Source organism: Pelmatolapia mariae, linkage group LG23 (assembly GCF_036321145.2).
Source record: "Pelmatolapia mariae isolate MD_Pm_ZW linkage group LG23, Pm_UMD_F_2, whole genome shotgun sequence".
Lineage (NCBI taxonomy): Eukaryota > Metazoa > Chordata > Actinopteri > Cichliformes > Cichlidae > Pelmatolapia > Pelmatolapia mariae.
Window position 1 is genome coordinate 27,293,972 of NC_086246.1, and position 15,955 is coordinate 27,309,926.

General features: G+C 42.1%; 1 protein-coding gene across 4 annotated transcripts in view; it reads right to left on the minus strand.

Moving 5' to 3' along the window:
* Positions 1-15,955, minus strand: part of LOC134621347 (nck-associated protein 5-like) — a 182,878-nt gene that overhangs the window by 49,620 nt on the left and 117,303 nt on the right. For 3 of the 4 annotated variants that reach the window (XM_063467798.1, XM_063467799.1, XM_063467800.1), the window contains 2 exons: positions 6,491-6,581; positions 598-777 (listed from right to left, as the gene is read on the minus strand). In XM_063467798.1, the coding sequence (XP_063323868.1) occupies positions 598-777; positions 6,491-6,581 (271 nt within the window). Of the gene's footprint in view, positions 1-597; positions 778-6,490; positions 6,582-13,941; positions 14,067-15,955 lie in introns of those variants that run through there. The other variant, XM_063467801.1, reaches the window with a different exon arrangement.

Here is a 15,955-nt window from a genome sequence, read left to right on the forward strand (position 1 = left end):
TGACATGACTCGGGGTAAGACCGAGTGCCACGCACCCTTCACCACACCAAAACCAAAAAGCCACGTGGAGCCACTTAGGAGTGTATCAGTGAAGACTAAAAGCCTAACTTAATTAAGCCTGAGCACTTTAATTACTGAAGAGATCTGAGCGGATATGTGTCCGGTGGCTTCAGCACAAAAAACAATCAGTGTAGATCGCTGTGGCTGAGCATCTGCTTTGGCTGCTTTGGCTCGTGGCGGAGTATAGCTCAAATCCCCAAGCGCAGAGGAAAACAAACCAAAGCTGGAGTACAGCCCGAGGCCCCGGCGGCGATTCTCACAGGATGACTTTGCTCTCCAAACGAAGGAGACCGGAGAATTTGATGAGCTGTCATGCTTTCAGACACAACCGAGCAAGGACTCTGACAACTGTCAGACGGGCTGGCCACAAAGGATAGCCAGGGGTGGCTAGGAGTGTGGATGCAAGAAGTATACAGAGGCACGAATGAAGAAAACTCAGAAGGAAAAGGAGGTAGGCAGAGAGAAAAAGAAAGCTGAAAAATTCAAAGCAGGAGAGACTTAAAGAGAGAACAGAAATGCGTGGTGGCGAGTTAGTACCTCCAGGGCCTTGAGGCGCTCCAGCAGGAGCTTGGTTTTGTCTTTATCCTCTTCTGCTTGGCTGGCATCATATTCAGGATTCGGCAGCAGCCTGGGGTCCAGCTCTGCTTGAGTCGCCGGCAGGGAGCCCTTCTCTACTGGGCCGTCGTGCTGTTTCTGCACTTCCTCAGAGAGTTTATCCTGATGCACAGACAGCGAAAAGAGGTTAGAGGGGGAAAAAAATAAGGAACAGAAAATCAAAGCATGAATTTGGCGAGCAAAAAGCAGAGCAGATGGGAGGAAAGGATTGAAAATAGAGGTATGACAAATGTTTCAGGGTAAAACGGTTAAGGAGGCGTGAAAGGCAGAACTCAGAGGGAAGGAGGGAGTGAATGAAGAAGAAAGGAGAAGGGGAGAGGATCAGATGGGCAGATGGGACAACAGGGAAGCAGCTTCAACAACAGAGTTCCAAAACATCCCATAATCCCTAATCATGTTTCTCTTGTTTTCTAAAGAGTGGCAGTGACCTTCAGGGGCTTTCTTTTCTGTATAATGGGGCTCCTGTGCTCTCCCTCTTTGCCCTTACACAGTGTCTGTCTCACGCAGTCTCGTTGCCAGCAATCTTTTCCTGTCTCTTCTCTTCTGGTGTTTCCTGGCATCTGTGATAATTAAACACTGGTTATAAGTAGCTAATAATGAGGTACTGTCTGGCTAGCGCCAAACTGCTAAAAGAAAACTCTTGGTCACAGTTAGAACACTATTCATGCTTTTCAAGGGATCTTTGGAGCCTCACATTAGATGCTTACTGAAAACATCTATCCATCAATATTTGCTGGAAAAAGATCATCTGCTTCTTTGCTATAAGGGCTGAAAAAAACAAAACAATTTGTAGTAATTTAAGTGATTTTTAAAGAAGAAAACAAGCCCAAAAGTGGATTGTTCCAGCGTTTGTTTTTCTTTATTTTCTATCAGGTGTTTGTCTGAGAAAACAATTTGAAGACATTACCTTAGATCTTGAAAACTCTGATGCACGCTTTGTTCTGCATTTTTTACTTTAAAAGCTGTAAAAGTAGCTGACCCCACTTTTCAGTTGAAGTCAATTTTGCTTTGGCAGTAGTTTAGCTATTAAAGTCATCGCTCTCTGGCATTTTTAAACCTAAAATAGTGGTTCCAGTGTTTGCAGCTGGTGACCTTTGCAAGCGCTCATCATAGGCTGAACATGTTAATAAAATTTGAGCACTGATGTTCTCTAAATATCACATTTCACCGTACCTTAATAAGTGTAAGAGACAAGAAGTAGCCAGTATAAGATAACTTCTGAAATAAGAAAAATTATATAAACCTGGGGGCAAAATAACAATTGTTTTTGATGAGATATACTCAGATTTGGTCTTTGGACTTTCAAGGAAAACCAAGTCAGTGCTTGCCCACAACCAGTGATTGCCCAGCTGGAGTTCTGGGCAAGCAAAGCCACACTTCCTCTAACATCAACTTCAAGTTGGCACTAAAAGTCAGTCGACAAATAATAGTGCTTGGTGAGCAGTAATACGAACTAAAACTGACTGACTGAGTTTTATTTAGTAAAATTCTAGTTTTACTAGAGAATCGTGGGTATGGACAAAAACAGCCAAATAATGACGGAATCAAGAACAACCAGTGTTTCCAGTATTTCACTTCACTGCCTGCAAATATTTCTCAAAAATGTGTTGTTGAATAGTTCCTGATATATAAACTGCAAATAAACAGCGTACTATCCTCGTCTAGCAACCTTCTCAGGTATGAGGGATCCAGTCTGGCCAATTAAGGGGTGACATTTACTTCCTTGGTGACTTTTCTGTCTTTGGCCTGTGGCGATAACATTTAGTGGACTGACGATTGACGATTTCTTTTAAATATAGTGGAATTTTTATTAGAGGTTTCACCATTTACAAAAATGCAAAACTGGGTATTTATCTGTTTGCATTGTTACTACATCACAGTAATTCAATTAACTGACACAGTTTGACACCTTCCAACTCCCAACAAGATAAACAGCACGTTAATCCTGTTAAGCTAGAAACTTTGATATACAGTGCTTGGTTCTGGAGATTTGTAAGCACTTTTGTTTGGGTCTTTCAGGAGTCCAGTAAGGACCTCAGTCATAAGAGCTTGAATATACTGATGATTCTTGAGAAAAGAATTGTTATTTTCCTACACCAAATCTTGCACTTGAATAAATGTTCAAGCCTGATGAAGTAAAATACTTTGCTGTATCTGATATTCAAGAGTGGCTGATTTCTTTAAAATCAGCAGTGTCTCAGTGCTTGATCATTTAGGACAATTTTCTCCTCCAGTGGTCTTTGATTTCTTTCATTTGAACAGGTGTTCAAAGAGGCAAAGATTCACAGGATAAAATAAATATGTGAGGAAAAGCTGGATGGTAAAGACCCAAATTTGATGCACAGAGCCACATTTTTCTTTTTTTTCCTCAGAAATTAATCATCTTGTGACCCTTCAGATTTATCCTAAAACCTCTTGAGGTGATCCCTAGTTGCAGTTCTTCATACGTACTAACTGCAGGCTTTTGGTAAAAAGATGTGTTGAATAAATGTTAATAACATATTAGCTAGATGACAATGAAGGTATTATTGCATCCTAAGTCACAAGAGCAGAGTGAGAACTTGAGTGCGACATATCACTGTGCATGTGCCTTAAAATTTTCCTCCTCAGCAGATAACTATGAATGTGAAGACAGCTGCGGTTAATGTGCTGGACAAAAATGAGGTTAGCATCACAGATGAATAGCCGCAACTCATATTTTTTAAATCTGAAAGCTGCACAGACCAAGCTGCTACTTTCTTCTAAAAGGAATTGGAAATAATGTCCTTCAGAATACTCCCCCCCCACCGCTTGATTAAACGTCGTTCTAACACATATTAGGTTTTCAATCTTGTTCGATTCCATCAGACAATTGTGTTCAAGGCAATACTTTATAGTCAAGGTTTTAAGTCTGCTTTCGTTTGCCTGTGATGCCTGTGTTTTGAGAAACTGCTCATCAGACGGCGTTAAAGGGCTCTGTAATAATCTCCGCAGAGAGAGTCTGGAGTGGGAGAGGGGAGGGAACTTTGTCCCTCACGTTGCCCTTTCAAGTTATTGAGTTTGCCTGCTGAATACACAGAATACAGCAGCGGCAGCAGGAGCACATCACTGCGTAGGAGCGGCTGGTGTTTAGTTATACAGCATATGGGAATAGCACAATAACCCTCCAAGTATATTCTCCATCCGCTGCTGATCACATGAGGAAATGTTTACAGTTTACATCAAGCAGCAGATCACTGAGTTTAGCTTGTTTTTAAATGTTCGACTTCTGTTGCTAAAAAACAAAAAGAAATCCAAGTCCTTCGCATATCTGTTATCATTTTGTGATCTATCGTTTCCATGAAGGTTTATGTGATGTATATCCGTTTTAATTTGCTCTAATCTAGCTAGCAGTTCACTGTGTAGAGAGCTGGCATGCTAACATACTAATGGTAATGTAGTACAATATAGGCTACCATAAAAAAAATAGCTTGTATATATAGTAGCCTTTCAGAATATACTAGCTAAGGTTTTGAGGGGGATATAGATTCCTGATCTTCCTGTTGGTCTCTCTTTAGGCTTTAAATAAAGAGCACAGAACTTTCACTTGGGAGAGTAGAAGACAAAAATTAGCACTGACTGGTAGGAGGGGCGAAGAACAATTGAGAGTGGAGTCTCCCTGTTGTTTAATTGCAATGGGTTTTTCTAGATTTCCACCTTCTGCAGTTAAAAAACTTTGCAGTGTTAGCGTTCTTGTTGGTATTTTGACGGCAAAAGTTACCATGTTTGGAGTACAACGAGTTCTAAGCTATAAGCTAACACTAGCAAGTGTAGTTAGCAAGGTGCCATCTGATAACAGGTGCCTAAGAGACTAAAGCTTATTTTAGACTTCTGTGTTGAGCCAAGGCAAATAGCCAATACCGTTGCCAGCATTTATACCTGTTCGTGCAATTTTGGCACCAAAAACCAATTTGGTGGCTGATTTTCTCTCTTCAAGTTGATCCCTTATCTTACAGTCGCTTTTGAAAATGGCAGCAGAAGAAGTAGCTGAAAATGCATAAACAGGCCAATCAAAGGCGTTTTGGGCTACATCGAGGCAATGGAGGTGCATGTCAGGAAATGGCATAGGGTTTCTTCAGTGTTAATGGTTATGATGTATCTACGGTATAGATTTAATTACACTGTGATAAAACATTCTAACTTAATTCATAAACCACAATCTTCTATACATCACAGCAGGTCATATTTTTCCTCAGATAATTCAATTGCAAACAGGATTAGAGAGATCCAATTAAGTCCAATTAGTGGAAGTGGGTAGTAGCAGAAATCCATTAGCACAGTTGCTACCCCTAATTCCAGTATTTAATGGACAATTTATTAAAGTTGGCTCTTGAGTTTCTTGAAGTTTGTCCATTGTTTTCCTTTTAAGGCTTTAGATAAAGAGTACAGAAGTTTCACTTGGGAGAGTAAGGTTCAAATCCCACCTACCACCAAAGGTTAGCAAATGTTATTAAAAACTTAACCCCACTCAGAGTTTTTGTGAAGAAGGAAGCACAGAAGTCAGAAACACTCTTGTATTAAACTGTAAATGTGCTTTCTATAGCTGTAAAGTATTTTCTAACATGGGTGTCCAGGGTGAATTGAATCGCTTTTGGAGAACAGCCTCAAGTGGCCATTAGACGAACTGCAGATTTGGTACTTCATGCTCAGAACCCCAAATTTTTTAACACCACTGACTGAGTGTTTCTTCCCCTCACACTCCCTTTTTAAGGGATTATTTTATATGCACAGACAACGTTATCTGCATATTAACAAAGTGGATTCATTTGATATATATTTCATAAGACTGCACTGTCGAGTTGTATTTTTGTGATGAAGCTTTTGCGCCTCAGGACAACTTTCAGACATGAGTCTATTATTATGGCTGCTAAACCCATGTTTCACATGTACTCAGTGGAATACATAAGCAATAGAGCCACTGACAGTGAACTTTACGGTCCTTCTTCTTTATTCGGGACACTTTTATTCGCACTCATCAGTCAAGGATTATTTTTTTTCTGCATCTATTCCTGTCTTGTGATATACACATGTAGTCATTAATAAAGACACTCTTTTTATTGCATACTTCATGAACTAGTGGCTGCCCTTTTCTTCTCCTCCCTCGAGGCATTTCGCTCTCATTTCACCGGCTCGAAGTTAAAGACAATAATGTGGCTGCTGCTTTATGGACACTGTAGTTACCGTGTGCCCCTAGTGTGACATATAAGAAACAAACGACCAGTGAGGCTTAATAAATACTCTAAGAGTCTGAAGTATTTTCAAGACTACAAATGAATGCAGCACACATAGCTGGGAGCAAAAGAACATTTGTTTTCTATAGTTAATCCTCTCAGATAACGCCACACTGATGATAGACCGAGCGAAGCATTTCTGCACTGCAACACTGTGTAAACATGTTCAGCTCCAAATTGTGAAGTGAGACCCCAAAGGTGACCCAAGCTTCAAAAATACACGGTATTACTTATTCTTTCTGCATTTCTGCTCAATCCCAGCAGCTATTTCTCTTACATAACAGGGCCGGGAATGAATTCTTTCACCTTGACTCAGTCTGGCTTTAGTCAATACCCAGGCTCTCAGCTAAATAAGAAAAAACAAACAGTGGAAGACAAAGACTCATGTCTCTACTAAATGATCACTGCATGTCAGTAAATAAATTCTGAAAATAACAAACTTCATTTGTCCTTTCATTATTTCTGTACCTTTTCCTAAGATTGAAGCAGCTTTAAGAATAACCTCTCTCTGGACCATCACTGGCATCACAGTCTCACTGTAATGAGATGTTTAAATGAGAGTTTACCTTGTAGACCTTCATGATGTCCACCGTGTCCACAGCAGTCTGCTCCAGGACACCCTGATTCTGCAGCAGTGACCGCACTGTCTCTTCCATCCTGCGCACACAAAACACACATCATCAGAAAAAAAAGATGCATTAGTGGGAAATGATGATGATGTGGAGACCTAAAAGTCAGAGGCTATAATGTCCTTAAAACTAATATTAAGTTCTTTATTTTATTTAATTTCATACAACATCATTGCTAAATATCAACCCAGCAAAGGAGGAAGTATGTTAATGTTATACATTGCCACTGTGTGCGTACGGAGGAGCTCAGGGTGCATGTAGGGTCAGCAAAACATGTAGGAGTGAAGAAGTGTAGTTTTAAAACAGTTTATTTTCCTGTTAGCTCTAAATCCGTTTTTTTACACATGAAATTAGGTCTGAGTGTTGTCAGAATTGTTGGTGAAAGCATCTGATTGGTAACATCTTCATTTTTCATCATGATAATGATCCCAAACAATAAATAATATTAATAATAAATAGGTAAAGCTGGACTTTTTCATGTGTTGATACGTCTTCTGGCCCTGCACCTGCCCCATTTTTAGATGGGGTAGTGCATGTACTGTATTTTCCTGTCTTACTGTAAACCAAGCCCTCATCTTTCCTGAAAAATCTAATAAAACCTCCACCGCCACCCTCAGATTTGAGGCATGTACTGGCAGATGTGTTTTTCTGCAGGATGGTGCATTTTTTAATTTCATTTTGAGGACTTCTTGTTCTCATGCACGCTCACCCAAGCAAAAACAAAGATAGATAAAGGCTAATAACGGTGCCTTTCAGGGTTTTAGGTTCCACTACTCCAAAAAAGATAGTAACTCAGAGCCAAGGTCCAAATGACCTCAACAGTATATAAAACATCCCAACCCATATGATACCAGCAGCCTCAAAATGATGAGCAGAGTCAAATGTTCGGCTAAAAACATCTGATATGGAATCTGTTTTCAAGCTAAAGGCTTGCTGTTTGAAATGGATCATTGCGTTCTTCTTCCTTTTTTTTAATACTCTCCATAAGAAAGCCCACACAAACACACACACAAATGGCTCAGAAGTGAAAATGAAAAGCGAATGGGACTGAATCAGAGCCAGAGACACAAGATGGATGAGTCGTAATTTTTCTGGACTGAATCCCAACTTCTGCTCCGCTCGCTATGCGAGGAACATGTCGTCCAAAATGACCAGACTGAGTGCAAAAAACTGCAGTCGCAGTGTTTACTGACTTATTGTGTGAGATTTTCTAGGCGTGTGTCAGCGCACAGCCGTATTCACGTCCGCTGATGACTTGAATTAAGCGCAATCACGGCAGCACAAACCGAGCGAGCGACCCTGACCTTCAAGGCCCCGTCTGCTCAGAAACAATCTTTTGCTTCTATTTTGTGCTGCGAAAGCTGCAAGCTGCATGCAGAACAGGTACCAAAGAGTGAAAACACCTCTACCTATTTCCATCTGAATAGGAGCCACATGCCCTCTCAATCCCCAGCGCTGTACGGTGACCTTTCACCCCACAGGCGTTCACTTTGTGATTCTGTGAAAAAGAAAAGAAAACCTACCCCAGCACCAGATAAGCTGTGAAAGATAATCTCGGGCCCAGCTGGGATCATGTAAACGGAAGTGATAAGATGAAACTGACATTCAGGAGCACCAGAGGATCCGGAGTGACAGGCAGTCATTGTAAAAAAATAAATAAATAAATAAAAAGTCTCAACAAAAGAAAAAACGTTGACACTGTCAGCTGGGAATCATCTGGATTCATGACACCATCTTCTTCTTCAACTTTTGATTGGTTTGATTTGCGGTGAAGTTGAACAAGGAAGGACCCACACGGAAAGAGTTGAGATGTAAATTTGAACGTTCAGAGCGACATTCAGCCCAGTCTGCCGCATGCTATTTGCATTAGCAAGGACTATCACCTCCTTTTTTCTCTAGCCTCAAAGTCGTGACTCATGTGCCTGTCAGTGTGACAGAAGGCCTTGTATTACTTACTGAGGCAGTGCAAAAGTGCATGAATCATTCAAAAAGTTTAACCAACCAGAGTTTCAATCAATTTCTGGAAGTCCTTTACACATTTACAGGCAATGTTATAAGAGTTTTTACTTATTTGTACAAGAATGTCAAACATTCATAAACTGTATGTGGGGGCTACAAGGACACTGTTATACAGTTTAAAAAAATACTTGTGTAATTCAAAGAAATTCTCGAAGGTTTCGGGATTCTCACGTACAGCGTTGTGTGGAACTTTCCTTTCTGATTTATTAGTTTTTTATATATTTGTCACACTTACATGTGTCAAGATAACCTGAGTAAATTCAAAATGCAGTTTTTAAATGATGATTTAATTTATTAAGGGATCAATTTTATCCAAACCTACCTGTCCCTGTGTGAAAAAATGAACTGCCTCCTAAATCTAATTACTGGTTGTGCCGCCCTTGGCAGCAAGAACTGCAATCAAGAGTTTGTGTAAACTGGAAATCAGTGTTTCACATCACTGTGGAAGAATTACGTCCACTCTTCTTTGCAGAATTGTTTTAATTCAGACACATTGGAGGGTTTTCCAGCATGAATGGCGTGTTTAAGGACAATGCAAAGCATCTCAGTCCAATTTAAGTCCAGACTTTGACTCGACCACTCCAAAACCTTCATTTCTTTTTTTTTGAGTCATTCTGAGGTGGACTCACTGGTTTGTTTCTGTTCATTATCCTGCTGCATAACCCAAGTGCTCTTGAGCTTCAGGCCATGAACTGATGGTAGGACATCCTCCTTCAGAGCAGAATTCATGGTTCCATCAGTTACAGCAAGTCATCCTGAATCAGCAAAGCAGCCCCATCACACTACCACCACCATGTTTGACTGTTGCTGTGATGTTGTTTTTATGAAAAGCTGTTAGTTTTATGTCAGATGTAACGGGACTCAAACCTTCCACAAAGTTCAGCTTTTGTCTCGTCAGTCCACAGAATATTTTCTTGGGATCATCCAGATGTTTTTGGTAAATGTGAGACGAACCATTGTGTTGTTTTTGGTCAGCAGTGGTTTTCTCCTTGGCCTCTCCCACGGACGCTATTCTTTCCCTTTCTTATTGTCTTTCTTATTTTAGCGTTATGGTAGGGAGCATTGCCATTTTCAAGGAAGCTGGTGCCACCGGGGAGTTGTGTGTTTGGTCTGCAACAGATTTTGGTGGACTGTACAAAGTAGAAACCATAAAAATGCCAGGACCCAACGATAACCAATGCTCCTCATTTTGTCTGTCTTCATTTTTATAATGTCGTGACTGACCAGTGGTTTGATCCATTCATATTTTTTGAGCCAAAGGCAGAAGAGCACAACAATGTTCCTGGTGGCTTTTCAGTGATCAGCAGTGGCAGTTGGGTATGTGGTAGTGGGTGAAAATGAGCACATGGAGGCAGGGCAGAGGAGGCACACCATCTGTCCAGGCTGAGCCATAAAGCCGGCTGTAATCAGGCTGCTAGCTGCTGACTGAACAGTCAAAGCGGCAGTCAGGCAGAGCTGATGGCAGATTGCTCCAGTTTCTGCTTTAAATGCTGCCCTTAATCAGCACAACCTATAGAGGAAAGAGGGCGTAGACACGGACAGCTTCGGTGTCTGGAGACGCCGACATGGGTCAAGGACGAACATGATCAGCATTGCAAGCGGTTGCCGTCCTTGGGGCTGAGGGGATTTGGGCAGGTGACCACCAACAGATATAGCACCAGTGTCTGCCTTTGTGTATTAACATGCCACTGAGATATCTATCAGCCTGAGAGATAAATCCCTAGCAATTTTTCAAGAAGTCACAAAGGTCTTTTTTTTAAAAACACCTAACCTTCAGTTTCACACTCGGTTTCTCAAGCTGCGACTCTTGATTCCAACCGAACGTGACGTGCATGATCTCTGAGCTGATTCTGAGCAGCACTTCATTATTTTGTTGATCTCATCCGCGACAATTCAGGAACAAATTGCCAACAATTTATGAGAATGCACTATAAATATGTAGAGCAGTGTGTGGGGTAAATGTGTGTTTGTGTTTGTGGAGGGGGCTTTTAAACCTAAACTGCGATGACATGTCATTAAGCAACACAACAGATGGAGTCGAAATTATTCTAATACATGAAAACATGCACCAGATAAGCTGGGAAAGCGAAGCAGAAGAATTAAATGAATACATGAATGACATGGTTTGGCAAAACGTTTGGTTTTGTTGCACACAAGTCCACACCTGCATAACTCGCTGTGAACTGGCAAGGCCTCGGTGACCTTCACTTTACTAAAGTGGCAGGATGGTGAGAAACACTTTGATGCCTCAGGATGCCTGCCTGCTGCTCATATTATGGCTTGAGAAGGAGGAGGAGGTGGAGGAGGGAGAAGGTCTGGTTCTGTGGCACACCTGAAAGAGAGCCTTTGTGTTTCTAAACAGACCCGGTGCGCTCTGGAGGTGCCTCGTTTTCCATGCCACTTCCATTTCAGAGATCACTGAAGCCACAGATGTGTGTGTGTGTGTGTGTGTGTGTGTGTGTGTGTGTGTGTGTGTGTGTGTGTGTGTGTGTGGCATCTCACTGGATAGACTTTGGTCCTTTTGAAGGCTCGGGCAGAAAGACTTTGAAGTCTAGCGGTGGTGCTGGGGGACTGGAGGTCCTCATTGTTGACAGAAAAAAAAATCTGGCTCCATCTGGACTAAAGATTTATTCTGCATGGCGATAACTCTCCCGTTTTCTCCGTTTGCTACAGCTACAACCACATTTCCACAGATTTGCAAATCATTTAACGTCCATATGTGACCGGGAAATGTTATAAAGGCAACATATTAAAAAAAAGTGTTGTTGAAATTCTATTTTATGCTCGTTTGTTACTTGGGGACAGGGACATGTTTACCACAGCGTTGCATCACCTCCTCTTTGAACATCACTCTGTAAGCATTTGGGAACTGAAGAGACCAGCTTCTGTGGCTTTGACAGCAGCGTTTTCCTCTTTTTGCTGCTTAGATTTTTTTTTTTTTTTTTGCAGACTTTAGTTTGGCGTTGTCTTGCTGAAATAGGCAAGGCCTTCTCTAAAAAAGTCATCTGCTGGCAGCGTACATGGCTCCAGACCTGAATATATTTCTCAGAGTTATTGCTCCTGTCTCCAGGATTTCCAATAAGATCTGAGATCTTCTGAGCTCGAAACATCCCCTTTTTTTCCTGTACACTATAAATTTTTACTTGCATTTGAAGATTCAACAATGAATGCACCCACGCAGTGATTTCCAACTACAGAATCAATCTGGTTTTCAATGCACTTGAGGGCCCGAGGTACATGGCCACTGAATATTAGTTTTCAGCCTTGTCTTTTATGAACACAGTTTCTCTGAATTTTGTTACTGTGTAAATGATGTTATATGCTGTAGATGCAGGAATCTGCAAATTCTTTGAAATTTTCAAATTTCTCTGAAACTTTTAAAGCATTTGCCTTCACAAACCTTTACCGAGTGGTGAACTACCATTTTACATACTGTTGGCCTTCAGAGCTGCCTTAATTCTTTGTAGCACAGATATGACAAGCTGCTGGAAACAGTTCATAGTGACATGATAGCATCAAAGAGTTGCTGCAGAGTTGTACATCCAACCAGTGTTCAGTTGATCAGTGCTTTCATGTTTTTTATGCTAATGTCACAGCAGAAATCAAGACTCATCAGACCAGGACACGTTTTTCCAATCTAGTATTGTCCAATTTCGTGAGCCCGTCTAAACTATGGCCATAGTTTCCTGTTGTTAGCTAAACGGAATGGTACCTGGTGTGGTCTTCTGTTGCTGCTGAGATGCTCTTCTGCATAGTTTGCTCATAACAAGAGGTTATTTGAGCTACTTTTGCCTTCCTGTCAGCTTCAAGCAGTCTGCCAATTCTCCTCTGACATCACTGAGGCATTTTTACCCAGAGAACTGCCGATCCCTGGATGTTTTCTCTTTTTTAGATCTATAAGTGCGTCCTCTGTAAACCCTAGTGATGGTTGTGTGGGGAGAAATCAGATCTGCCCTTCAGGTACCAACAGCCATACCACATTCAAAGTCACTTAAATCACTTTTTTCCCCTGATGCTCGTTGTGAACTTCAGTAGAAGTTGCCATGTGCCATTTGTATTAATGAGCAGTTGAACAGACGGACCTAATGAAGAGTCTGGTAAGTGTACATCCAGTTATCTTACTAATTAACCTCATAGGCTGCACTAGGTGTTTCTATTTTTTTATCATTACCTTACTTTTTCAGTCTTTTATTGCCCTACGTTACGTTATGCCCTAATCATAACGTAAATGCTTAAATCTACAAGCAAATTAATTTCTTCAATCTCATAAAAATCATATTCAATTAAATAGAGCTTCCAGTTTATTTGAAAATCACTAAATTCTCTTATTCCTGACAGCTAACAGAGCATCAGCAGTTTTTGGAACTGACTTGTAGTTCATCTGTTTGAATTTTGAACTGTGATCTGACGTCCTGTGCCTGAACTACTCATTCTAATCTCATTTTCTTCAGCAACTCATGCAGCGCAGCACTATGACTAAGAGTGCTTTGAATAATTAGCATTAATTTGTTAGTTTGCGAGAGAGGTAATTATGAAGTAATGCGGTTCCTCGAGCATTAAAATAGTGCATTTAAATAAGCAAACGTATGTTTCCAAAGCTAAGTAAAGAACAGGACAAGCTCCCAGCTAAACAAGACAAGTAAACAGTGCAATTTGTCTTTGCTAAAGTCAGCTACTTGAAACATATTTACATGTGAGAGAGAGGGAGCATGCTAAATGCTTTTGATGGATGGAATATAATCCTCAGATGACAGAGCATTAGTTTACATAAAAAACATGCTCAGTGTGATAGTGTGATTAATCTCAAAGTGCTTGCAGGGACCTACTCAAAGCATCATTCTGGGAAGGAGAGACGAAGGAAAGGACAAAAGGCAAATGCCAATTCTGACTCTCCTGACCCTTGTGGCGCACCGGCTGAATTTCAAGTGTGGTGCTTGTCAGCAGTCCAGGAAATACAATTAAGACTCCAATCAATTTTCAGCCTGGGGTCCGACGATGTTAAGGCTAACACACCCCTCTCGCCTCCTCTCAAACACACACACACACATACACACGGAGAACGCACACGAGCTCAGAGCTCTTCATGTGACAGCGATCCGCAGCGGTACAAAACGATGCACTGTCAGAACAGAGCGGGTGCTACAGTTAGCATATGAAAAACTTCCTGTCCTCTTCCTCTTTTTACCATACAGCTGTCAAAAGCCACAATGACTTCAAACGCTTCATTCAAAACTATTTCTATTCATCAAAACTGCATCCCCCTTTATTCAGCTCTAACCTTGAATGACAAATTCCTTCACAGACCTGAAAATGATCAAAGGGCTCCAAAAACCTCCGCCAAAAGCTGAAAATTGCAGCTCAAAACTCACCCCATCTTGACTTTTTCTCCATTTTTACTGCCACCGTTTTTTCGGAAAAAGGCCAGAAGCACCGTGCAGACGTCCCTGAGCTCCATATGTGAAGTCATCCGCTGTAAAGTGACCCAGACACTACAGCAGATATGTGGGTCTCTGGGCTAAAATAGGCCATGTGGTCATCATATAAGCCTGAGTGCTTTTCACTCAATCGACGGTCAGTCCAGCGGCCGGGTCAACCAAGTCAGCCTGACGGCACAGCTCCTGTTATCACTCTGTACTTGCTGTGTCTCCAATGTGTCATTATCCGGCACTAGCCTGTGCAAAGACAGTGATCTGGCAGGCAAAGACTTTCCCATATGTCCCATGTTAAGCCCTCCACACAAGAGAAGGGCACCTGCTGGGCGGCAAGCAGGCCAGCAGTCTCAGATAGCACGGGGAAGGCGGTGGCGGGGGGGAGCAGCGATGGACTTGCACAAGTAAGGACAGGGATCCCCCTGTTTTGTCAGCCTGTGTGTGTGTTTGTGTACACGCACATGTGTAGCTGTGTGGGTCTTTATTAGTGATTAAGAGGCTTTGGCTTTCATAAAATCGACACTTTCCGTGCAAGAAAAGCTGAGAGGGAGGCAGCGTGCCAGGACGCTCACCGCACGATCAGAGATCTCCACAGGACTTCCAGCGAGTCGCTTTCTACCATCACATTTTTAGTTAATTTTAGTCAGTGCTCTCCTGCCACATGCATGTTTGCAAGTTTCACAGCTCAGATGAAGCAGGAGACACACAAACTCACACACACACACTCCTATTGTGGGGATATTCATGCTGCCAGCGTTCCTCGGCAGGCACTTTGTCTTTATCCCGAATTAGAAATAAAAGCAAGGTCTTTTACTTTGTTTTTCCTCTTTATCACAGAAAGTCCCACAGGCATGTGTTTGAGAATGAGGGCCATAATGTGAGGATGAAATATCTGAATCCTCAAAAACTCTTCACCTGAACAAGAGGACGCTCTTCTTGCTCTCCCCGACTGTGGTCGCACTCTCAGTTTATCAGCGCCGCTGTCAGGCTTCGGTTGACTGAAACCCTCTAATCTGATTTGACCGGAGCACAATTGGAATACCCAAAGCTGGTGAAACGATACTGAGAACAATCACCTGGTTGTGCGGCTGAATCGAGGCCATGAGGGGCCCTCGTGTGACTGATTCATCGACAGCTCCAATCGCCTTATCTGACCTTAACAAGGCGCTGCGAAACTGTCTGTTTTTTGGCCCCGAAATAGTCCATTCTTCTTCTCAGACTCCTTTCCAGCAACACACACCCACCGGGTGATTGCCTAGCTTAACACAATGCTAAGCCACTCTTATCCTCTTAGAGCTGTTTTTGCAGAAAACTCGCAAGGAGACCCTTTCTAGTACGTGACCTAAATGAAGCAGAGAGGCAAACAAAACTGGTGGTGAAGAGTTTGGCTTTGAGGACAGGTCAGAGTTGTAAAAGTCCTGCACATCAGTCATGCATGTTACAGTGGAGTAGCTTTTCAAAGGTCCTCGCCCTTGTGACCGCTGCCTCTCGCCAGAGAACTTTAACCTGACCAACAAGACACACATGCAAGAGACGCAAGGGGAAAAAGAGATCAAGCGGCTGGAGCATTTAGTGTGCCCCGTAAATCATATTTCATACATCTTTGCTGGCCGACTGCTGTGACAACAACGGCAAATAGTAAAAATGTGCAAAAACCACAACAGTTCAGCCATCCAAGACTTCTAAAATAACCACAAAAGGGTTTTTAGCAGAAGCGCCGCTCAGACTGCACAGACCGGGTGCAATCGAGGACTAGCCTGCAAGAGTGTAAATTAAAAAGGACATATGGAGGCGACCAGATTTAGATTCCTCCTTCATCCCCCTCAACCCCCAGCACTTCCACTACATTTGGGAGGATTTAGAGTGCAAATTCACAAGGTCTGTCCCACATGTTCACCCCTGGCCAAAGGAAGCATTTAGCAGCAAAGAAAGCCATCGGCCCTCGAGAGCATCT